At 39.3% G+C, this 26,754-nt stretch overlaps 1 protein-coding gene across 1 annotated transcript in view; it reads left to right on the top strand.

The window, feature by feature from the left end:
- Window positions 1–26,754, top strand: part of SV2C (synaptic vesicle glycoprotein 2C) — a 163,313-nt gene that overhangs the window by 104,911 nt on the left and 31,648 nt on the right. Inside the window, exons 5-6 of the mRNA XM_016137145.2 lie at window positions 25,540–25,673; window positions 26,162–26,251. Of these exons, the coding sequence (XP_015992631.2) occupies window positions 25,540–25,673; window positions 26,162–26,251 (224 nt within the window). The remainder of the gene's footprint in view (window positions 1–25,539; window positions 25,674–26,161; window positions 26,252–26,754) is intronic.

Here is a 26,754-nt window from a genome sequence, read left to right as displayed (position 1 = left end):
AACATCACCTTTGCACAAATCTTTTTTCTGACAAGAGTTTGTCTCTTTCTTTAGTACTCAACTTATATGTCAGCTTTTCCCTGGTAGCCCTAAATTGGATTAGGTCCCCTCAACTGTAAACTCTCAGAGCAGCCTGTGTATCTTCTATCTTCAGTTTGTTCTGCTATGTTCTTATTGTTATCTATATAATTATATTTGTATTTCCCACTAGTTTGTAAATTCCATGCAGCAAGGAAGCTGTCATTGTTGATTCCCAGTGCCTGGCCCTCAATACATATGTGTGGAATGAGTAAATTAATCATAATTGAATTAATTGAATGGCCAAACCTTGAGAGAAAAGGAAGAAGAAAGACTAACCTTGTTAGTATGGAGAAGTCATGGTATGAAAGAGGAACCAGGATTGTGTGGTGACTGGGGGTTAAAAACAGAAGCTCCGTTCATGCAGGATGCTGAGTCATGCCAAAAGCTTCCTGGGAGTCAGAGAGGATAAGAGCTAAGAAAAGCTGTCAGATTTAGTAACAAAGAGACCATTTTTATGAGAGACTTCAGAGACAGGCAAACCTAAGTTTAACACTTTGTAAGTTCACTGACATCCTTGATTTAAGAGTGGGAGACATTTAAATGTTGCGAGTAGATTGGGTTCTAGGGCCATATCCATATCCAGGTCTTAAACATTTGGTCAACTGTGAGCCTTCCAGGCACTGCAGTCTCCATTGATGACAGCTGTTAAATCTCTATACTGATTGAAATTGTGAGCGATTCATAGCTGGCTTGGGGCACTGCGTGATTTATGGGCATCTGATCTAAAGATACTTAAAGCATGGAATTACTGGAGCCAGGGAGAAAGATGTGATTAATCAAAGAAGACAATTTACTAAATGGCCCACTAAAAGACTGCAGTAAAAACTGAAAAAAGGACTCTAGTTCCATCCATGAGACAAGGTGTGTGTGTGTGTATGTGTGTGTGCGTGTGTGTGTGTAAGATAAAGTGTACACATAGGATGTTTTTCTAGCATACAGAGATTGTGGTTGGGGGATTTTCAAGGGCATATAACTATTTTTTAAGTTTGTTTACACTGTGACCATCACCATTAGCAGATATCTTAACTCCAGGTTTGCATCACAAGAGCTCTTAAGCGTTTGGGGAATGGCCGCAAAAAAAAAAAAAAAAAAAAAAAAAGGCAATTCTTTCTATTTATATTTAAGACCCCAGTATGAGTATAAGCCTATTTTCTTGAGTATTCTTTGCCTTTTGTCAAAATATAAGGCCTGTGTTTCCCTTTGCCAAAATTACTGGTGTGAAGAAACCAGGATGTAAGTCAAAATTTTCTATTTATCATTTTTTGAATAATTGGTAATATGTGCCATCAGAGTTAAGCAAGTCTTGTGTTCCTCCTACCCAGTGGACTATCTTATTTATTGCTGAATACCTCACTGTAACAGGCACCTAGACATTTTTTTCAGTTGCTACAGACTGTCAAAACAACTGGTCAGATTCAGTTCTTTCAGGAGAAAAATCTGTCAGACTTGTTTTTCGAGACTATGAAAACAGGCAACTTCTGCTTGCATGCTTCGTGAATGCTAAACAGCAACACACATACACATGCACGCATGCACACACGCGCACGTGCACATCTTCCTTCTGTACCTTACATGCAACTGTGGCAGGGTAGAAAGAGTTCCAGACTCTAGAAGGGACAGTCTACTTGGAAAATCAGTATAGAAGGCGAGGAGGGCAAGGGAGTGCTTTGAAGTACTTTGTGTGGACCCGGATTATGCCCAACTAAGTGAGACATAGTGGTACCGCTTCCCCCTCCACATAGACACTAAGACTCAGTGTCCGCATCACTGTCCCCCTTCGCCACCCAACATACACACATACATGAACACATATGCTCACTTGTAGTCCTGTATTTTATGCCCTAACACTACCTACCTGTGCCAGCAAAATGGTTTTAAAAATTGGATCCCGAGTTAGTGAAACACCCACAGAATTAGGACCGATGAAGGAATGGTAAGGGTGGAGACTACAAAGAGAATCAGTGGCATCCTTACTTTTCCTTTAAAACTTACCTAAGAAATGATTAGAAACAATTTGTTTGCTGAGAGGTTTACTGATGACATTTACAGAATGGAAATTGAAGAACTAGACCTCAAAAATGAGAAACTCGGACTCTTTTAATTTTAAGCACTAGTGTCCCAGTTCCTCCTTGATCAGACACGCTTTGAAAAAGAATTCATTAATAATCAGAATGCTGAGTGACCTAAGAAAATGCTAAAAACGAGAGAGAATAACCAAGGAAAAACAACGATTGTGTCTTATAACCTGCCGTGTGCAACAGATGCAACCCTAAAACTTTGCAGGTAAATATCGTAATGGAGTTATGTTTTCCCATGGTGTATGCCACAATTATGTGTATGCTCTTTATCCAATCCCCACGTTTACTTATCAATTTGTAACTGTTATTCACTTAAAACCAACTTTGCTTTCCACATCTAGGGGTAGAAGTGGATACTGTGAACTGTGGAAAAGAAGTAGAAAAAAAAAAAAACTTTCACTGAGTACAGCTCATTTTCTCCTGTGAGGCAATTATTTATTATCTGTGTACTCATTTCAGATTATGAGTTATTACTGCTGCTAATGCCTTTTTCTTCTTCCTCCTGCTGCACACTGTCACATAGAAGCTGACATAAGAAAACCTGCTATATACCAGGGAAGGGCAGCAACAACATCTGGGAACTAGGATGATTCAGAAAAAAAGTAGTTAATCTCTACACTTGGAATTTGAATTTAATTGAGAATTTTTTAGGTTGTGGAAAAAGTAGTTTTTCTTTTTACGTGAAAACTGAAAATAGTTAAACTACCCAAAATCCCCACAATGCCATTATCATTAGCTTCTAAGATTAAATTTGAAAATCAAAGACTACATGCATGTTGGTTCTTTATAAGTAAGTAGATAATAAAGCAAGAAATTCAAGGTCTCAGCCAGTTCCTCCCTGCCTTGTGAGACAGTTGATGGTAGTAATTATTAAGTGCCTGGAAGAAGAGAAGCAAGGCCACACTAAAGAGAGAACATTAATTGCCCAAACTCTGGAGAGTTCTTGGTTTAGAGGTACTGATGGCAAAGTTGTACACATGACATATTTGCCTTCAAAATGTTGAGGAACTGGTAATATTCTTAAGGGAAAACACGTTCTTGTAGACTTTGGGCTTCCACACCCATATTTTATCAAACGGCCATCTATAATCATTCAAATGCATCCGTGTATATGAGGCAGTTGTATTTGTTTTCTAGGGCTTCCATAAGAAAATGCCACAGACTGAGGGGCTTAAGTCACAGAAATTTATTTTCTAACAATTCTGGAGGCTGGAAGTCTGAGTTTGAGGTGTTAGCAGGTTTGATTTCTTCTGAGGCCTCCCTCCTTGGCTAATTGATGGCCACCTTCTTACTGTGTCCTCACGAGGTCATCCCCCTATGCTATCTGTGTTTGAATCTCCTCCTCTTCTAAGGACACCAGTCATATCGGTTAGGGCTTACCCTAGTGACCTCATTTTAACTTAATTACCTCCCTAAAGGCTCTCTCTCCAAATACAGTCACATTCTGGGGTACTGGGTGTTAGCACTTCAACCTATGAGTTTTGGAGGGACACAGTTCAGCCCATAACAGCAGCCATCTTTTCAGTCCAGTGCCCTGCACATAGTAGGTGTTTGATAAATCATTGTCGAATTAATGGATAAAGAAGTATCAATCAGAAGTTTTATGCTGAGAGGAAAGAGCGGGTGTTAGGAGCAAAAGTGTGGCAATGCTGTGGCTGCAACTGAGCCACTTAGAGAAAATAGCACTCTGTTTTTTTAAAAATAATTATATCACTATTAAACATCAAGAAAAATAAAATTCTGGATCAGCCATAAAGAGACAAGGCAAAAGGACTTAGATAATCTCTCTTCAAAGGACACAGATGAAAGTACACAAGCAGAAGATGTCCAAGACTGCTTGTGTCCTATATTATGATTCAAAGCTGATGGAGCAATTAACAGCTGTTCCGAGTTTATGAAAATTCTACGCTGGAAGCTCCTGTAGTAGATTTTATTTACTCTAGAGTCTATTGTTATTTTTAATGCACTCACACAAATAGAAAATGTTTCATGCCAGATGCAAAACATTTATCAATATTACAATCCCCTCATATTCACAAAGTTAAAAAAAAATCATTGGAAGTAAATTAGAAAAGATGCATGATGCAGTCCCATTATCCACTAAATATTCAATGCTGGCATTGGAAAATACTGTAACATTGTAATTTAAAACCAATTTGGGTGGCATTTTAATATAATCTGAGGCTTTTGAATAATTGTGGTAATATCAGCAATTGCTTTTATTTGATTAGTAAGATGACTAATTTGATATGTTTAACAAAATACAGTGAAAATATATTTATCTAGTGATTAAGATGTCCATTTGTACACATTTCTCTGTGATTAGAGTGCAAGGACACCGATTTACTCTGCTATTATGAAAACAATGACGGATAGGTATGTCGCTGATGCACTCGGCTGTGTTTCTGTGTGGTGTCAGTGGTAGCGCTGAGCTAGACCAGATCGAAGGCTCTGCAGAGCCTTGGAGTATATAAATCTCCGGAGTCTCAATTCAGTCAACCGTATAGCAGCTCAATTTTGCACAATCCTCATAATGAGATTTTTTTTTAATGGTACTGGCTTAATGTTAACCCTCAGTGGGTTACTGTGGCATTTGCTACACAATTGGAATAGTTTATTCTGAATACTTGGTTTGTAGAGTGATCTTCCAATTCTCTTTCAAAGTCACTTACTCCAAAAAGTAGAAATCACATGTGAAAATAAAATGGTTGATGACTTTAATTCTTTGTGTGCTCATGTTTCAAAGGTTACCTCCTTGGTAAAGAAGTGTCAACAGATGCCCAATCTTTGCCTCACTTTCCACTCTGTGTTATTTTGGCTGTTTGTTTCAGCTCCTGTTTTTTCTTCACGTATGATCGAGAAAAGCCCAAACCTAACTAGTTGAAAAATAAAAAGTCTAAGACACTTTTATTTAATTCTATTTTTGTTTTTACATATGTTAACAAAAAATTGTATATTAAAAAAAAAAAATGTATTAAAGTCAACATGTTAGAGAAGCCCTGACTGAAAGCTTGCTTCTCCTCTTAAGTACACCATGGTTTAGTATTACTGCTGTCATTTTTCTGTTTCCTTTGTGCTAAATAAGCATCCTGTGGAAACAGCATCCAAACCTCATCAGCATCCAGTATTTATAACCACCCTTCTGCACTTGTTTTCTGCATGCATTAAATAGATTGTATTGGAAGAAAAGAGCTGTATGTCCACTTAGACAATCAGCTGCATTCTTCCTGAGCCATAATGGGTTGGGGTTCATCCCTGCCCCACTGGAGGCAGGCTATTCTACATGTGATCGAGCTTGTCTGAAAGCAGACTTCCTAGGTCAGCATTGGGAGTCCAGAGACTGAATAAGGAGGGCTGGGCTACCCTGGCACAGCACTGAAACAGAAAACTCTATTGTCAAGAGCAAAACTCAGTTTTTTTGTAGCTAAGTGGGCACAGTTAAATCTCCCTTGAAATCTCAATGGATTTTTTTTTCCCTCTGATCCTGTTTCTTTATAAAGGGAAGACCAAAACAACTTCTTGTTCTTGCCCACAGGAGGACCAGCCATTAGCTTATGGATCATAAGAGCTCTTAAGTTACACTCTGAAAACTGCTGGGTAAATCCCGTGCCTCTTTGCCTGAGGTCCTGCTGTTTACCCAGACCAATTGCAGCATATGCATCACTTATAAAATCAAAGAGCACTTCCCACCTCTGGGAAATTCTGTATCCTGTTGATAAAGAACTAATTAAATTTGAATACTTTCTCCTCTGTTCTTATGCCACCCACTAATCTGGGAAATCCAGTAGGGTCTCTACACACTTAAAGCATCCTGAACAGCACTGTTCTCAGACTCTGGCATGTAATAGTAACCTGGAGGGCTTGCTAATCCAGGTTGCTGGGTCCCACTCCCAGAGTTTCTGATTCCGTAGGTGGAGCCAGTATTTAAAACCACCCTTCTACACATTCTCTAACAGTTCCCAGGTGATGCTCATGCTGATGGTTCAGAGACCACACTTTGAAAACTAGTGATATCTAGTTTTAGAACTAGTCACACACCTATTTATTATTTTATCGTTAGAAGTTCAGAAGACTGTGTTTTGAACTTGTGAATAAGATTTCCTTATTCAAGAGATTGGCATCACTTTTGTACATGACCCCTGTTCTTATTCTTGGTCTTACACTTGGATCATTAATATCAAAAATGGTAATGAAAACAGCAGTACCCAGAACTGACATAGAATTTTACAATTTACAAAGCATTTTCCCTCTCATTACCCCATTCAAGCCTCCAAACGACCAAAGGCTGCTGCTTATTATTACTATTATTATTAAATATTATTATTAGAGAAAACTGAGGTTCAGAAAGAGTGGGTACCTTGCTTAAGGTCATTGAGGGAGTAGAATTAGGATTGTTACCAGGCTCATTCCAGAGCCGTTTGTTCTTCAAACTAAGACATGCAAACTCATTGTCCAAGGAGAACATATGCAATGATAGTTTTAAGAAAACCAATTTTAAGAAGCTGCATTTCCATAAGCAATCTTTCCTTAAATTAATCTACCTTAGAATACACCCTGCTCTTACCCTACAAGAGAGTTATAAAACTTACTAGTGTCCTCAGCTCATAACCTCCAGATTCTGAATAAGGGGCTACTCAAAATGTTGGCATAGGTAGTGAAAAAGTAAATGATTTTAATGAGAAAGTAATAAATTATTTTCCCATCAGGTGGTTTCTTATTCTTTGCTTTTAACAAAATTGAAGAAGGATTTAATTAAGTAAGCTAGTATATCATTACCAATATTTGATAAGTAATTAAGAGAACTTAGAATTCATAGAATTGAATGAGCTATAAGTAAAACTCCATTTACATTTACTTATTAATGTGAATGAGAATGAATGATAACATCTGTCTCATTTTAGCAATAAGTAATATTCACTCATGATAACATGAACCAATTGGGGAGAAAAAAAAGACCACCATTTTGTGTTATTAAAAAGTATACTTCCAATAAAACTTTGTTTTTTAATTGAAAAAGTATCACAAACTTACAAACTATTATACATTTTGTTATGTTGATTAATTGTGTAGTAATTGTAATATAGTTCAATGGTTTTTATCACTTAGAAAGCTTATGGTCACAGGATATTGTTTTACATTTTATTTTTAGAATATGTGTTTGTTGCAGAGGAGTATGATATGTTGATCAATAAAATTACAAATGCATGATTCATGCATAAAAAATATGTTTACATCAGGTTAGGATTCTGTGGGGAAGGTGAAATGGAATTTCAAGTTCAAGGAGAAAGGAGAATCCTGTAAATTTTCCTTTTAATCGATAGCTTATCCCTGTGGTGATTAAGTGGCTGATAACAGTTCCGAATTGTTGTGGTATTTAGAATCTATTGGCCCCCATTTTAAAGAATGATATCACAGTTTTATTTATGGTTACTATTATTTATAATATGCCCCAAACTTTACCCCTAGCAATATATATATATATTCAGAGCTAAGATGAAAATGTAAATGTCAATTTAGAAATGTAGGAGAGGAATGGTTTTCCCAAGTACTTTGGGATTAGTTCAGTTCCACATTCATCCCCAAGTCATTGACACAATGAGCTTCAGGCACCCCCAGAGAGTTGAACATCTCTGTTCTCTTCCTTTTCCCACCACATTTCCTCCCATCCCCCCAAAATCTTACCATCTTACCATGAGGATTTCATCTGTGTAAAATGAATGTTTCTTAGGTATTATCACTGTGATATTGTGATTTATAATAAGAAATATACATTTGGTCTTTGATCCTTATGCTGGAACAGAGCTCCTAAAACCCTTGTAATTTCCTAAATGATGAGTGATAAAGGTGTCTCGTATTAATGAAATGACTTGGAAAGCACCTAAGGATGGGGGCTGGTTTCTAATGGAGCCAATCTTGTGATTGGAACTTTCAGCCCCACCCTTACCCTGTGACTTCCGGTGAGTGAAGAGGGGCTGGAAATTGAGTGTAATCGCCGATGGCCTATGAATTAATCAATCATGCCTATGTAATGAAGCCTCCATGAAAAACTCAAAGGATGGGGTTTGGAGAGCTTCCACATTGGTGAACATGTGATGATTTGGGGGAAACAGTGCTCTAGAAGAGAGTATAAAAGCTCTGAGTCCTTTTCCCATACCTTGCCCTATGCATCTCTTCATTCTGGCTGTTCCTGAGTTATATCCTTTATAATAAACCAGCAATCTAGAAGTAGAATGTTTCTCTGAGTTCTGTGAGCCACTCTAGCAAGTTATTTGAACCCAAAGAGGGAATCGTTGGACCCTCTGATCTATAACCACTCTTAGAATCACAAGTGGCAATTGACGTCTAAAGTGGCGTCTTGTGGGACTGAGCCCTTAATCTGTGGAATCTGATGCTATCTCTGGGTAGATATTGTCAGAATTGAGGTGAATTGTAGGACACCCAGTTGGTGTCTGAGACTGGCTTAGATGCGGGGGGTGAGGGAGGGCTCCCATATTGTAATTGATAGCAGAATCCTTAGTCACCAAGCTGAAATCTTTAAATTTTGCCTACAGGCATGTTTTAATTTAGAAACAAATACTTCCATGTATGAGAAGAAGAAGAAAAAGTTCTTTCTCTCTTAAAATAAAAAACTACTGCAGAATATTCTCATTGATTATTATTATTTTTTTAATCTGAACTGCTTTCCTCATCAGATTTGGCAGGAGGTCAAAATGTAGTTCACCTGCAAATGTAGCCAGCCAGCATGGCAGAATAACGGCATTAGCACATTGCTCCTCTTTTTTTCATGCCTCTCGAGCGTTGGTGGAAGCAGGTTCTCAGAAGCCCAACTGGAGGGCAGCATAATGCAAGCACTACTTCCACCTTCATGTTTAGCTTTATGATGGGTCTTTCTCTTTTAGCCCTTATAAAATACCTGCTTTCCATGGATATTTCTGGGTATATAAGGTAATATCTGATGCAGGTATACCTGAATATTGAATGCGAAATGCACAGATTGCCCTCAACGTATTGTGAACCAAAATTCATATATCAAAAATCTTCATGAACGAAGCTCCTACTTTCATTAAGACTCACTAAACTTTCTCATGGCTTAATTCAATGCTAATAATCGTGTCAAATCAAAAATGTTAATTATGTTTAAATCTGGGTGGTGAAACTTGGGTAATTACTTCCTTTTAAATTATAATCTATAATGCTTGAATTTGCTGCATAAACGTATATTGTTTTTATAACTGGGAAACAACAATAATAACACAACTGCTATTTTAGGGTAAAAGAAAATGATCAAAAGAATCCCAGGCAGGTAAAGTAAATCAAGTCCATCCCTTTCCAAGTCATACCAGACAAATGAGACTCTCAGGGTTTATTTTTATTTGCTTTTCTAAGGCCACCCCCACCCAATGGGTTTTAGTTTGTCTAAGCTTCCTCTTTGAAACAGAAAAACAACTGTTCAATATAATACTAATAATCATTCTTAATATCTTTCAAGACCATTATTAAGTTCTGTGGCTTTCTCCACTCGTTTCTAAAAGTCAAGGTGACTAGAGATTTTTTTTTTTTTTTGGATACAAGAAAACTTTTATTCTGCCAGGAATGATCAGACCTATAATGCTTTATGCCTCTTAAGATATGTATTTACCTCAGTCTTTTCTGTTTAATCTGTTATCCCAGACAAGGATTTCTGAATGCGTTCTGCCGTGCTCTGGTTATAGTTACATCAAGTGGCTGGACACAAGACCAGCGGTCTTGAAACCATTTTCTCATGTTGTCCATTCCTCCCATGAACTGGCTGTGTCCTCCTCTGCCCCAGCATGTCCGTGGCATCCCTTTCTCTCACCCTTAGGTTTAGTCCTTTTCCCCTACTAGTCTTCAGAGACTCACATCCTTTACTAAGAAAGTTATCCTTGAGCCCCACTGTCCTAACTTGGGCCTGTGTCCACATAGTTAAGCATTCCTTTGGTCTATTAGACTTTGCCTACCCAAATCCCAGACCGCGGGTTGGTTTGAAATAACCCTGACATCTGCAGCACCATGCTCGTGCCCACTAAAACCAAAACCCTCACCCCATGAAATCTTTACCAGAATGGTCATGCCAGGACCCCACCAGCACCACCACCAGCTCATCCCTCAGTTTCTGCTGGGTCTCTGGAAGACAGACTACCTCATCTAGTCCTTTCCACCTTGGCTCCCATCTCAGACCTTCCGGGGGGGCGGGGGGGAAGCACTCAGATTCTCTTTAGAACCTGGTATAGGAATGAAATATACATTGGGGTTGTTTTTCCTGATCCCTTTTGTAAAAATACAAAACCTGGCGAAGGGGTAGGGATGCAGAATGTGTGCCAGGGTGTTTTTACGAAATGGCAGGCAAGGATTTCCACTTTAAACAATTCTGATCTTTAGTCCCTGCTCCCAGGAACTTGACCCTCCTTGAAGCCGCTTTGTGCTTTGGCTGTACCTGGCTGGGTCTCTGGCTCTCAGAGCTGCAAGATGGCGCCCTCTGTTTCCAATTGTTGTATTTATCCCCCAGGTAGGTACTTTGGCAGGTTGAATTGAAGAGCATAGCAGTTGATTTAGAACGTGAGTGCGTGAGAACTCTGGAGGACAGGCACCAGTCTGAATAGCCTCAAGCTTCCCCTCAGACTTGCAAGTAAAAGTCACCTGAGAAGAGACTTTTTAAAAGGCCTCATCTTAGTGTATCTTATGAACCCAGGGTGCCCTCCAGTGTTGGTTAAGGTTAATCACAGTTCACCGTCTTTTTTTTTTTTTTTTTTTTTTTGAACAGTAGAGTGGTATATTTTAGCTTTGTGGTTCTTATCAGTCCTGATTTTCTGCCAGAAGCTTTTCTAGCCTTTGTCACCTCTGGAAATTCAGTCTATAAGAGGGTTCCCGAGGTATTTTTAAAAACTCTCTTTGGTTTGCTTTTGCGTAAATTGAACACTGAGTGAAAAAGAGCAGTTTTCGCAGAAACTCATTTCCTGGCCAGGATCCCTCCCGCTCCCGAATCTACTTAATCATCCTCCTCTTTAAAAACTCCTTATGTTTATGTTTCTGATAACTTCATAAAACTAACAAACACTGGCCAGTTCACATCTTCACTTTGCTCTCAAAGGCAAAGGCACTTATGAAACAGAGCTGACTGACAAGTTTCTCCATGTTATCGGAGGCAACCATTATTCTGATTTCTATCACCAAGTATAAGCTCTGTCCATCCTTGAACTTCATGTAAGGTATGGAACCTTCTGGTTTCTTTCAGTCAGCATAGTGTTTTATAAATTCATCCATGTTGTTGCATGTATCAGTAGTTCATTCATTTTATTGTAAAATAGTATCCCATTATATAGATACACCCCAAAGCATTCCTCCTTTATCCTGTTGATGGACATTTGAGTTTCCTCCAGGTTTTTTTCTGGGGCCAGGGAGGTTGTAAAGAGACGTTAATTTTAATTTCTTTAAAGGCAGCTTTTTGAACATTCTTATACACATCTTTTGAGTAGCTTTAGCTCTGCTTATGTTTTTATTTCTCTTGGGCAAATACCCAGGAGTAGGATTTCTGGCTTATAACGTAGATATGTGTTTAACTTTATAAAAAATAACCCACCAGTTCTCTAAAGTTGTACCATTTTACACTTCTACTAGTAACATATGAGAGTTTTGGTTGCCCCATATCCTTGCAGACATTAAATGGGCAAGGAATGGTATCTTATTGTGGTTTTAATTTGCATTTCTCTGAAAACTAATGATATTGAACAATGGTAGTTAAATATCAAGGCTGATCTTTTTAAATCTTCACTTTTTTAATCTACAAAATATCATGTTGCAGTGTCCAAGTGGAACCTAAACAGAGTGTATTACCTGAAAGGCTGGTCATTGTGTGCGCATAAAGATGCTGACTGCTTAGGACAGGAGGAGCCACCTAGAATAGAAGGATACTAAGGAAAAGAGAGAGAGCCAAAGAGACAAGCCTGGCCCAGTGACCAAGTCAAGGAAGAGAGGGACCACTGGGGACAGTACAGTTTCTGTTCCCTCAGATCGAGCTCATCCTTTTTCACTATGAACCCCAGGGAAAGGGAACTGTGAGTGGACCAAAAAAGATGTCCTTGAAAGAATCGTTTGAACTTAATGGAGTTCAAAATAGGAGAAAAAGGGAATTTCGGCATTGAGCAAAAGAGCCTTGGGGTCCAGGCCTATCAGTAATGTTAACAGAAGAGACAGCACCACACAGTGCTGGTTTTAATTTGCAGATTAATCCTTACGGCAGCCCCATTGTACAGATAAAGAAACCGAGTCAAAATAGTTTAGAGTGGTGGTTCCTGAAAAAATTCATCATATAATTGTCATATGATCCAGCAATTCTACTTCTAGATATATACCCAAAAGAATTGAAAATAGGGACTTTAAGAAATATTTGTATGTCAGTGTTTATAGCAACATTATTAATAATATCAAAAAGGTGGAAACAACCCAACAAATGAATGGATAAACAAATGTGGTATATCTGTTTACACACAGTAAAATATTAGCCTTAAAACGGAATGAAATTCTGACATATGATACAATATGGATGAACCTCGAAGACATTAAGCTAAATGAAATAAGCCAAATATGAAAGGACAAATACTATATGATTCCACTAGATGAGGTACCTAGAGTAGTCAAATTCATAGAAACGGAAAGTCGAATGGTGGTTGCCAGGGGCGGGGTTGGGGGGGGCAGTTGGAATGGGCCGTTGATGGATATAGAGCTTCCATTTTACAAGGTGAAAAGAGTTCTGAAGATGGATGATGGTGATGGTTACAAAACAATATAATTCAGTATTTAATGCCACTGAATTATATATTTTAAATAGGTTAAAATGGTAGATCTTATGTTACGTATCTTTTACCATAATGACAACTTTTTTTAAAAAAAAAAAAAGCAGTTAAGTAGCTTGCCCAAGTTCTCACAGCTGGTAACGAGCAGGATGAAGATTCAAATTCAGGTGACCTGATTCAGAACCTGAACTGCCCATCCTCCCCAAAGATGCTTCAAAGTTGGGAGGAGGTACCTGCAAGCAGGGCATCTTAGGGCTTCATTGAATATTGAAGGTCTATACATTTGGCAGGAGATGCCCAAAAGAGAGAAGCAAAAGACACTTCAAGGCAATTGTAAGGGCAACATTTGTGTGTACATATGAGATATCTGATCCCTGGGCACCCCCAGAAATAGTAGCAGAGGGGCTAGACAGCTCACAATGACAGGTGGGATGAATGACTGATGTGGTTATTACAACCCCATTTTAAAAAAATTACTGGTATAGCCAGAGAAATAATGGTTGTAGAAGCGAAATTTTACAGGTGTATAATTTACAGCTAATACACGTATATGAAATCCAAGTACAATATGACTATTTTTAATTACTTGGTGACCTGTACCTTGTATACATTTTTGGCTTGGAGATTATACCAAAACTTAAAGTACCCTTTTGTTAATTCCATTCTAAATAAGATGATTCAATATATTAAATTTTCAGCCTCTGGAATTTAACGGAGTACATACTATAAATATTATGCAGAATATGCGATAAATACTGGAAGGGGAAGACATATAAATCACTGTAGGAATACCAAAGACAAAGCCATTGATTCTGGGAAGGTCTGTTGCAGTCAGGAGGCACTCTAGAGAAGTGACCTTTGATGTGAGTCCTAAGTGTTAACAGGAATTATCTAAGCAGATAATAGGGATGAGGAGAAAAGAGCCTGAGCCAAGGCACAAAGGGCTGTGCAAGAAAGAGAAAGTAATAGGGTGAGGCTGGATGCTGTGTTCTTAATGTGGAGATGTGGGCTATGTGCATGAGAACAACCTGGGGTGCTTGTTTGAGAATCTTGGACCCCACCCCAACTCTTCTAAATGGGACATTGTTAGTAACAGAGGATGGGGATGTGCATTTTCAGCACAGTCCCCTTGTGATTCCATTGCACACAAAAGTGCAGTGGAGAGCATCGCTGAGCTGGAATGGGGAGCGCACAGTTGGAGACAATGTGGAGAAGCCAGCTGGGTCCAGGTTATCAAGGGCCTTGTACTCTAGACAGTTGTATTCAGCAGGTAAACAGAAGGCCAATAACTAATGGGCAAATTCTGGAAAAGATGAAAGGAGGAAGGAAATGTGGAGGCTGCAGTAGACCATTTCAGTGTTGATGTGGTTTTATTGAGCCATCTGCCAGAGACTGGTTAATTAACTGGGTAATTCAAGAAATGATCATGCATGAGGGAAGAAGAGGCGAGTTGTTACGGATGGTGGGTATGGTGCTGAGAGGAGGCAATGAACTTTCATGATCATGATATCACGGGGTACAATGATGGTTGGGAACCGAGAAGCAGACTCCAGAATGCAGAAGCTGAGAAAGACCCAGAGAGAATGAACGCTTCCCGGAGTTCTAAGTGAGGGTCTCGTGGAACCCCGGGTGGGTCCTTTCCTCTGACCAGCCACAGCTTTGTTGGAGTAACCTTGTGAGGACATGTGGTTGAAGCCAGCTTCCCCATTCTGAAGGTTAGTAGGAATTTTAAGAGCAAACCTCCTCCATGAAACTAAAATACAAATGCTTTAGGAAATATATTGTTATTGCCTTTTTTGTGTGTGGTAATAATGATTTGTAAGTCGTGGGTGTTAGAAAGCATTTAATGGAGAATGCTACAAAATACCAAAACCCCCGGAGAAAAAAAAATTTTTTTCTTTGCTTTTCTTATTACATGCCACCTTTACTTATTTTTAAGGATGCATTTAAAAGTATATAAGGAGAAAAACAACAACCCCTATAGATCCATATCATAGCAAAGAATCAAAAGAGCTTATAACTTAATAAAAACAAACATTAAAACAAAATGCATTTGTGCAGAAATAAAATCTAAAGCCTTCTGAAAGTTTGTTTATAAACTTCTGTTTGAAAACAAGCTTTGAAGTACTCTCATTAGCTCTATTAAATTTGAGTACTTGTGACACAGGCACAGTAACTAGTTTATAGCAGGATCTCTCATCCCAGGCATTAGTGACAATTGGGGCTGGATAATTCTTTGGGAGTGAAGGAGCTATCCTTTGTATTGTTAATATATTTAGCAGAATCCCTGGCCTCTGCCCACTAGATGCCAGTAGTAACCCTCCTCCCCCAAGCTCATGACAATCCAAGATGCTCCAGGGATTCACAAATGTCTGCTAGGATGTGGTTACCAGATTTAGTAAATAAAAACACAGGGTGCTTAGTTAACTAGTGGCCCGTATTTTATCTGGCCACCCTGGGATGGGAAGGGGAGGAAGCTGAGCAGCAGAGTTTTTGATGTATTAAACAAGATGGTGCGTGTGAGGTGCCTGGCATGTGGTGGGTGTGCAATATATATGCTGAGAATATGTTGCAGGTCTTGAATCCACTCCACTTACATCCGCCCTGCAGGTTGCAGTTGGTATGCAAAGCTCCCTGTTCTTTACCAAAACTATATTTAGAGGGTATGCTGACATGAGGAGAAGGGACGCCCACTTGTGAGTTTTTAGGTGCTGGGAACTAACATTCCGGTTAAAGTTAGTTTTATAGCCACCTCTACTGGAGCAACAATGTGCTTACACCCTGGCGCTTTGTCATTATGGCCTCCCTGAGTTGTTAGATCATTTCTCTACGTAGCAGCCAGAGAAGGAGATATGAAATGAAAAACTGCTGCATTCATCCAGACTCAATCACTCTGGGTTTGATTTTTCTGGCGCCACAGCCTTAGACAGCCATTCCCCGGGATGCTCTGGGACCCAGCGTTTCCACAGTCGGTAGCAGTGAGGAACTTCTTTCTGGGCCGAGATTAATGACCCAGGCAGTCAGCCTTTCCAGAGAGCAAAGGTGAAATTTAACTCTGGGTGGATGCCTGACATTTTGAAACAAAGGAGAAGGGGGGAAGGGTGAAGAGAAATAGCATTTATATGTCTCCTGCGGGTCATAAATCAGGGTAGGCAAAAGTGAATTAAGTCTCTGCCAAGAATTGAACTGATCTGGGCTCCTATGTTTTATCTTCAGACAATCTGAAATAAAACATGTTTTCAAGATGTAAGACGTGCCCCTTTTGAGTTACATATCAGCTTATTAACTCTTGAGAGATTTATTTTTCCAAAAAGAGGTCCAATTTGTGTGGGGGGAAGTATTAAGTTTGTTTGTAAGAAAATGCACTCATTGTTATGGGGGAAGCTTCCTCTTTCCTATTTGGCTGTTGGTGACATATAACATTAGAAGCTGAGGAAAATGGTGAGATGTTAGTCAAAGAGTATAAACTTTCAGTTATATGATGATTAAGTTCTAGGGATCTAATGTGACTATAGCTTTATACGTGTAATAGTGACTATAATTAATTCTGTGTGTATACTTCAAGTTTGCTTAGAGTGTAGATCTTAAGTGTTCCCACCACATGATAAAAAATATGAGGAATATAAGTGTGAATTAATTTGATTATGGTAACCACTTCACAAGGTATACATATATCAAATCATCACATTGTACATGTTAAATAAATACAATTTTTATTTGTCAATCATACCTCAATAAAGGTAGAAAAAAAAATGTACCATGTACTGTGCTGTAAAGCAAGTTCCAACATATTTCAAAAAACTGCCAAGCATGTGCTCTTTCCACAAGGAAATTAAGCTAAAAATTAGTTATAAAAAGAAAAGTCTCCATCTTTTCGGAAATTAGGAAATATGATAGATGTGTTTTCCGAAAGTAACTACTGAAGGTATTAGGCAAACTTCCTTATTTTAAAGGAATCCAAAAGTTGGTTCTTCATTGATTAATTAAGTAAACATTTGTTGAGTGACTATTCTTTGCCATTAAGTTTTTTTTTTTCCTAAAGATAAATAATACATGACCCCTGCCCTCAAGCCCTCAAGGAACAGACTTAGAGATAAATAATCACTCTCTGATATGGCTTTTCTTTATGTCAGGCACCATGCTAAGGGCTGTGGGAATTCACAGGATACAAAGATGGCTCAGTGGGGGAAGTGAATACCTTTTAATGTGTCCAGAAGAATTTACAGAGGATGTTCCTCTGGACTTGGTTAATAAAAGATTGAATTTAGGGTTTGACAAGGCTGGGGAGTGGTAAAGATGCAAAGCTGATACACAGCAGGTAGCAAAGGGTGGAAAGATGGATTTGTGAGGAATGAGGCTGGAGGGAGGGGCAGGAGTCAGGTCTTGGAAAGCCTTGTGGCCACACTAAAGAATCTGGAGTGTATCCCGAAGGGCCAGTGGGAAACTGCTGAAAGGTTTCAAGCTAGTGAGTGATGTGATCTGATTTTTCTACAGGAAGATCTCTTGAACGTACATGGAAGATAGACTAGCCTAGGAAGATTGGAAACTGAGAGCTCTGTTAAAGAGAAGTAGTATTAAAATTATTTAACAACAGGATATTTATTGGCCAGTCAGAATAAGGGAAGGCCAAAGCACTGGAGCCAGGTTTCCAAGGCCACTCTAGGCCACATGCTGCCCATTCTGTTGCTGGACATTGAAGAGATCAAGGCTCGAGGGCTCAGGGCAATAACCATGACATGCCTACTTCAGTATTTTGGCAGTGGGCACAGCTGTACAGATCTGTGCCAGCTGCAGATCACTCCTATTAGGGTGACCCACACAAGAGATGACAAGGGCCTCAACTAAAGCAGGGATGGAGAGAAAGGAACAGGTTTGGGAGAAATACAGGAAATAGAATTGCATTTCTCAGTGATTGACTGGATATAGAGAAGCAGAAGAGTTGAGGCTGACTCCCACATTTCTGGTCTGGAAGGCCGTGAGAAAGGCTGAGTGTCTCCACTTGGGTTGGGACCTTTCAGGAAGCACCTGATGACAGTAAACCTCAGGAATCTGAGTTGATGGGAAGGGCGTTCTCTTGGTGGATTAAATTGGATATGAAGGAGCAACATCTGGCTGCGGGACCAATAGAGTGGATCTCTTCAGAGTCATATTTCCAACCACCATACTTAGGAGAGCATGATGTCCCTTCCTTGAGGCACAAGTCCCGGAAACCAGAGCTCCCTTGTCATTGTGATTGCATGTATTTCTCAGCTCATTAGAACGGAATTTCTTTGACATAAATGACAAGACTCTAAAGGTTATTTTGGTCCTGAACCATGAGCTAAGCAGCTGTTTCACTTGTCAAGTATTAAATGATTTGTCCTGGATCAGAGACTTCAAGGCAAGAAATGAAGCTAGAAACAAAGGAGCAGGTAGAGGGGTCAACCATTAGCAGAGATGTACAAGCGTGACCTTTGGCGTCAGCAATAAAGAGCACTTGGGCTGACCTCTGTTGTCATAATGCTGGAAATATTACAGCCCCCTCACCCTGGGAAAAACTCTTGCACCTAAGAATGGATTCCATTAGAATTTTTGTGCCACATCATTAAAAATTTTCTGGGAATGACCAAGAGCTTTTGTTGATCATGAACAAGATCTTCCTGATGCCATGTACAAAGAACAAAAAGAAATCTTGATCTGGAATAGAATAGGGACCATGAAGTTATATGGAGCATTGTTTGGGGGGAAAAAAGTGTTTTCAGGACAGCTACTTTGAAGTAGATTGACTGAACTGCTAATATAGAATAAGTATCATTTTGCTGCAAGTCCTCTACAACTTTTATGCACCTGTGTCAGAACTAACTGAAGTTTATGTTGTTTTGTTAAATTTTGGAAGTGTTTCATTTCATATCATGGTTCTATACTTAAGAGAGATTTTCTTTTGGCTCATTTGCTCCAGGCACAGGATCTTAGAATCAATAAGAACTTTAGCCCTGGAATGTCCCTTAGAGGCTATTAGCCCAACTTTCTACCTAATGTAAGAATTCCCAATATCTAGTTTTGTTTGCTTTTCAGTTTCCTAAGGCTATACCTGTTTGCAAAATGAACATAATTGATTTATTGTATTCATCAGCTTATATAAGAGTTTATATATTAATATAAATCTGCAAACATATACAGCTCACATAAATAAATATGTAAGTAAAATAGCAAAGGAAAGTTAATGCATGTCCCTATATGGTATAAGATAAGAGATTTGAATATATGCAATATCCATATAGAGAGTAATGAGCTGCTTTTACATGCATTTATGATATAAGCTTCACATGTATATGGTCAAAATTTGACTATCCTATAGGCTAATATAGTATATATTTGTATAAAAATCTTTGATAAATTTTGATCGACCTACATCATCATTATGTTAATACTATACTATTGTCTGTCTATAAAAGAAATATTCAAAAGACCTTTGTTTAAAACACACACAGGCACACTTTATTTTATCAGAATTTTTCAAACCCTTACGCTCTTTGTTTCTCTCAGTAGAGTTTGGGAAGCGCCATGTTTGAATGAGTTTCACATGCTTGTACCAGGACTTCTTTCTGGAAAGGTGCTCTCACGTGCTCTTTTCATATTTAGAGCACTCACAGAAGATATTCCAGAAAAAAAATAATAACCCTGAAAAATAAGCCCATGAATTTCAGAGTTTCGAAAACCACCAGGAACTTGCTTCTTTGAAAGTACATTTAGGGTCACAAGTCAAACTCAAGAACCAGAAACGTAAAGTGACTCCGTTCTGCTGTTGACCGCTCACTCTGTGCATTCCAAATGTTAGGACTAAAACTCAGAAACAGAAATAGAGAAACTAGCAGGAAGATCAGCTTGTTGCTTGGGCCTGCTAGCAGACACAGATGACTACTGCAGTTAGGGGTAGAATTTAACCCTTGGATCCTCTCTCTAGGATGTATAATTCCAGTTGAATTGGCTCTCACTTCTTGAAAGCATGATAATGTGGTGTGGGCAGATACCTTCCAATTTTTTTTATTGCTTTGTGTATCACTATTGGCAATAATGCTTACACAATTGTGATTCAAGATGCAATTGGCCTCTGCCCCAAGAATCCAACATTAAAATATGACTGGAGTTACAGGTTTAAAGATTAAAAGTCTGAGAATATTGTTTTCTTTCCTACCTAGAGACACAAAGGTAGTCTCTAGCACTTTCTCAATTGCTATCCAAAAATAAACACTGTAGTGTCAATGTTTAGGTTCCTCACAATCAGAATTAACATTAGTTTAGTTCTGAAAATTGTATGGATGCTGAAGAATGTCACAATTATCATTCCAGTTTTCTTATCCTCTCTCTCTTTTCCCATCAGACTTTGTGTTTCAGAAAAATCAAAGACTTGCAACTCTGAATAGTTTTTTCCCCTTTTGAGTAAAAAGTAATACAAAGTGACACAAAGCTCAAAAATTAAAGAAATAATGGCAGGAGTTAAAGTTCCGTTATTAGCTCCCATTCCCTACCCTGAGTAGCCACTTCAAATAGTTTAATGTATTTTCTTCCCACTCTTTTTCTAGATAGAATGACATGTTTTGTGTGTGTATAAAAATGCAATCACTAATATTTACACAGTTTTGAAAAGAGCTTTTTTCCACTGGGCAATGTAACTTGGATAGTTTCCATATCGGTTCAAAAAGCTCTACCTCGTTCTTTGCCAATAGTCATATGGTGTTCTATTACATGGCTGTACCATATTATCACCCCACCCCAACACATACACTTTTTTTTTTCTTTTTTAAACAAATGAAAAGGAGGTGAACATTTCTGCTGATATCAGCAACAGAGACTGTCCAGCTGCATCTGGTTAAGTCTTATGGACTCACAGATGACACTAGATGCTTGACAAACTGAGTTTCTAGTCAAGGATTAATATTTTGTTCTGATTTGACAGTATATATGTTTTAAACCAGTGACATTTTGAGGGGATAAAATTTTATTTCTATAGGAATAAAATTAGATATAATCATGGGTCCCCTACCAAGCTTATGGGCCTCTTGAGAAAATGGATTTTGATCCACTTTTCAAAAGAGAATTTTAGTTGTCTATGTGTCTTATGAGTGAAGACCACCAACAAATATAGGTGATTTACTTCTTAGCTATTAAGAACTGATCTCATATATAATATTTATTTTTATTAGTATCAAATTCACGTTTTAGAACATTGGATCTGTGTCTTCTACCTAAAGTCTTGCCAAAGACCATGCTATTGATAATATGATGTAACTGGCAACCAAGTATGTATAGATCGGTAAAGCAGGTACTAATTCACCAGAGCATTAGAGGCAGAGACCAGAAAAGAATGTGCAAGCCAGCATTCTCCTACATGTGTCATATACTTCAGCCTTGTCACCTTGAAACAGTTCAGTCAGGCAACTGGGGAGGCAGCTGGTTTCTGCAGCCACAGTGCATATTGGCCTGAGGTTGGTAAATGACCCTGATTATTATGCAAGACACATAACCGTCTTCCACACTGATTAGTGCTATGCAGTAACTGCTTTCCAGAACATCCTAATTGGGGTCCTTCCTGACATGGAATTTACATCATATGTAGATAAATCCCTCAAGGTGACATTTTAATGAGTATTTGTAATGAAGTCCGAAGAACAATTAGAACCACTGCGCAAACAAGAATAATGTTTTTTAGAAGACAAAAAAAGGTGCAGTACTAACATAAAGAGTGCCTTTAAGAGAATCCATTTTACTAAGTGCAGATGAGTGTCCTTCCTCAGCAACAATCTGCTTTCCCGGTTCCAGGAGGCTCGTTTCACATTGTGGTTCTTCACTTTCTGATGTTTTGCATCACTCGCAAATTCAAATTTAAGCCATCTTGAAATGGAGCTGGGGAGGGGTCCCGAGAATTCATGGCTGAGCGGTTACAGTGGTCAGTGTTTCACCCCTTCATTCTTTTATTCATTTTAAATCCAGATAATGCTAATGATATTTTTGTTTTAAAAACATATATCATGTCATTTCTCAAGGCCCTCGCTGTCTCTACCCTTCATTCAGGCCACAGGATATCACCTGTTAGTCTTTGGCAACCCCACCTCCAACCCCACATGTTCTAGAAAAGGAGTGGTTTGGACTCCTGCCTACCACTCTGTGACTCTCCTCCCTCTCTCCAAATCGCTAGTTGTAAACTGCTGGAGAGAGTTGGGGATCTGGCATGGCACAACCAGTCCCAGCTGGTCTCATCTATTTCTTAAGTACTGATTTGAACCGTATCTCTAACTTGGATGTTAGAAATGGAAGAATTTACTCTTTGTTCATGAACCCAAATAAGAGAAGAAATTTGGCTAGGGCTCTTGAGAAAGATACCTCCAACTCTTCTGTTTTCCCACCAGACTTTCTTCATAATCTGTTCTAGCATGGGTCACACTGTTTGTGTCTGTTAACAAATCTGCCTCTTTGGCTGGACTCTGTAGCTTAGAGGGAGAGGATAAGTCTCATTAGCCTCTACATCACAGCATTGTAACTGGCACATATAGGCACTCAATCAAAGTACAAATGAATGAACAAAAAGTAAGTTGGAATATCGCTAAGCATTTAAGAGTTGCAAATTAAAACTGTAATACAATACCACTATAGACTTATTAGAATGGCCAACGTTTTAAAAAATAAAATGGACAAAAGTGGTGGGAAGGATGCGAAACAGCTAGAACTCACATATACTATTGGTCGGTATGCATTGTGGTGCAGCCACTGTGCAAAATAGTTTGCCAGTTTCTTATAAAGCTAAACATATACTTATTATATAACTCAAGTGACCTACCCCTAGGTATTTATTCAAGGGGGAAAAAAAGGTTTGAGACACACTAATACCTGTTTGAAATGTTTATAAAAGCTTTGTTTATAATCACCTAAAACTGGAAACAATCTAACTGTCCTTCAACCGATGAGTGGGTGAACACACTGTGATTATTATGCGAGACACATAACACTCTTCCACACTGAAAAGGAGCAGACTGTTGATAACTGCAACAATCTACATGAATGCATTATGCTAAGAAGCCAGACTTTAAAAGCTGCATACAGTATGATTCCATTTATATGACGGCCTGTAAAAGGCAAAATTATAGGGACAGAGAACAGACCAGTTGGGGTGCCAGGGATTAGGAATGGAGAGGGAGTGTACTCCAAAGGAAGACCGTTTTAGGGTCATGGAACTGGTCTGTGTTCTTATTATGATGGCAGTCACATGACCCTGTGCATTTATCAAACTCATAGAGCTGCATAGCTAAAAAGTAATAATAAATTTTGCTATCTATAAATTACTAGATTTAAAAAAGTGATCAAGGTTATTTTTCTGTTTAGTGTGAATTCAGAAAAAAAAGTCAAAAGAAGACCCAACTACCTACTGTCTTAGTAGCCTGCAGTAATTTTCACATGTTCGTGTACACACATCCACATCCGCATACTGTGTACTCATTTAACAAACATTTAGAACACTTGTTATAGACCAGGGCTTGTTATAGGCACTGGGGATATATTGGTGAGTAACAAAAGCAGAGTGCCTGCTCTCGGGGTGGAGAGAGGGACAGATAGCAAACACATAAACAAACAATGTGACAGCTTTGGACAGCGATAGGTGCTGTGGAGACAATAAAATAGGCCTTAGTGATAAAGAGTGGGATTGAGAGCCCGGGCCTCTCTGAGGAGATAACCTTAAACTGAGACCCAGAAGGTGTTAAAGAGGCATCTATGCATGCACATATTCAGGCAAAGCAGTCCAGGCAGGGAAAATACCAAGCGCAAAAACCCAAAGGGGACTATATTGATGATAAAATATAGTGGGGCAAACACACACACACACACACACACACACACACACACACACACACACACTTTAAAACTCAGAGAAAGGCTGGCTAAAATGGAAAACATCCTTTCACATACAAGGCTGGACTTCCGAGAAAATATGGGAAAGCCCCTAAGATGGGCTTATACTTCATATGTTCAAAGAACTGGCAGCAGGTCGGTAGGATTGGACCAGACGAGCAAGGGAACCTACAGGAGATGAGCTCAGATATGTGGGTAAGAATCTGCTTCTGTTGACTTGAGGCTGTGGTAAGATGCTTGGATTCACTCCAAACCTATTGGAAGCTATCAGAGGCTTTCAAGCAGTAGAGTGAAGTGCTCTTGTTGACATTTTTAAAGAATAACTCTGGCAGCTGTTGGGAGAGTGGCCTGTGGAGGACCAGGAGAGACAGAAAAGGGAGAGTCAAGCTCCTGCTGAAGGTCAGGGGGAGATCGTTGCCAATCGAAAGCCCTGCGGTGCTGTGATGACAGGGAGAAGTGGGTAGCTTTGAGATCAGTTTTAAAGATGGAACCTGCTGAGGGCCTGGCTGTGTAAGGGGTCAGAAGAGGGATCAAGAATGAGATCTTGGGTTGGGGCATGATTATCTGAGTGGCTGACAATGTATCATTTGCTGAAAGAGGGAAGACTGGAAGAGAAACAAGAGTTCTCTTTCATAACAGGGCAGGAAATCAAAAGTTTCATTTCGGACACAATAACTTTGAGACACCCATTAGGCATATCTGAGAAGATGTAAATAGGCAAGTAGAGATAGCTTGCTGGAGCTCTGGGGAGAAAACAAGCTATATTTCAAAGACAACATCGTGTAGATGCTACTTAAAGTTATGGAAATACCTGAGTCCAAATAGAAAGAAACTGTAGACAGAGAAAAAGACTGATACCAAGATTTGGGATTTACCAACTTTGGGAGTCAGTCAGAGGAAGAGCCAGCTAAGAAAACTGAAGTAAGTCAGTGAAGTAGGAAAGAAATTGACATGTGTAGTAATGAGAAGCCAAGGGGGAAAAGTTCTTCAAGGAGAAGAGAATAGGCAACTATATGGACTATTTAGAGAGGTAAAGTAAGGTGAGGACAGACAAGAGACCGTTAATTTTGGCAATACATGTGACATTGATAGACATTGTTTTTGAATAATTATGGGACAGACACCCATTTAGGGTGAGAATATTGGGTGAAAAAGTAGAGGCAGTTGCTGTAGATCATTTCTTTGAGAGTGGTCTGCTGTGGTAGGAACAGAAATAGCAGTACAGCTAGAGACTCATGTGACACCACCACAGTGCACATGCACACACAGCATCTAAGCAAGGGACTAGGTGACAGACTTCCTAGCTGATAAAGCAGAGGAGGATCTGAATAGCAGCAAATAGGCTAACCTTCAGCACAGTGGTCCATTAGAAAAAGTATTATCCCATATTAATTTACCTTGGCCTTCAGAATCCAGTAGTACAGGAACACACATGCACATGACCTACGTAAGCCCTGACCCTTTTGATTCCAAGCACCTTTCTTCTCAGCACTGCTATTGGTGGTCTTATTGCCACTGGTGGTGCTGTTGGTGGTCACTGTGGCTAATGCCCAGATTGGCTCGTTCTTCCGTGGGTAGTAACTAATAAATTCGAGGTGGAGACACCCACAGTGACTGCGGAGTCCCTGCTTTCACAGCAGGCAGTCTGAGAGGCAGTCTCCCTCACTCTCCCCATTCTCCTTTTCCAGGATGGAGCTTCAGCATGGGGTCAGCCTACCAGTTTCACAGTTGGCGTGTGTTCGTGATTGTCTGCGCGCTCCCTTGTGTCTCCTCTGTGGTGGCCCTCACGTTCATGCCGGAAAGCCCACGGTTCTTGCTGGAGGTAACACTCGTTGTTGCAAATACTCAAGGAATTCACATACGTTGGAAAGAGTTCCTTGTAATTCTAGGAAAGTATGTTTGTCTCCTTGGGAGGTATATTTTTCCTTCCTACTGTGGAACTATGGAGGGTTTGGTTTCATGGAGACATGCTTTTCAGCAACCAGCATGTAAAGCAGCTGCCTCGTAGCCAAAAAGCCCTAAGCTTTCTCCTCAAGCAAGTCACTTTTTGTTCGATGAAGAGCACATGCCTTATTGTTTTATAGATGAACTTTTACCATCAAAATGTGCTGTTTCTAGTTACAGGCATATCTATTGAACTGCTAAGGTACTCAAGGGTATCTAAGCAGTCTGCACGTTCCAACGAGACGTACCTAAATGCCTTCGCACAATTAACCCAACTTTATCTGACGATACAAAATGGTTATTGGAAAATCAGGGAGTTTAAGTGTTTCATCTCCTAGCACTTCACTGTCTATTCGCATTTATTAGGTTGGAAAACATGACGAAGCTTGGATGATTCTGAAGTTAATTCATGACACAAACATGAGAGCACGGGGTCAGCCTGAGAAGGTCTTCACGGTGAGTACGACTCCGCGACCCCAGGGGCTGGAAGCTTTCTCTGAAAAGGCCAGGTTGTAAACTCCTCTCTCTGCTCCAGCTACACTCATCTTTCAGTTCCTCATACTTGCTATTTTGCCTAAGCCTGCCACGGTGCTATTATATGCGCTTTTCCCTCTGCGTGAAATATTCTTCCGTCCTCTAGTTACCAAGCATATTCTCAATAGGAAAACCAGTCTAAATTAGTGCAGATTGGATGCATGGAATTTTTGAGGAGGAACAATGGTTTTTAAATCTTTCTGTATGTGAGCATACAGTTAGATAAAAAATGTTTTGCCAAAATAAGTTTAAGGGGACATACATACAGTAAGACATTCGGAGGACAGAAGTAAGATTTTCAGTGTCTTATAAATAATATCGATTATAGTTCTTAAAATATGAAATAGTCTATAATTAAATAGTCTCCTGGCATCTAATTTATTTATTCCATTTTTATTTAGGAAATAAATTTTTTATAATGTAGA

This window comes from Rousettus aegyptiacus, unplaced genomic scaffold (assembly GCF_014176215.1).
Source record: "Rousettus aegyptiacus isolate mRouAeg1 unplaced genomic scaffold, mRouAeg1.p scaffold_m13_p_8, whole genome shotgun sequence".
Lineage (NCBI taxonomy): Eukaryota > Metazoa > Chordata > Mammalia > Chiroptera > Pteropodidae > Rousettus > Rousettus aegyptiacus.
This window is presented reverse-complemented; position numbering and strand designations above follow the sequence as displayed.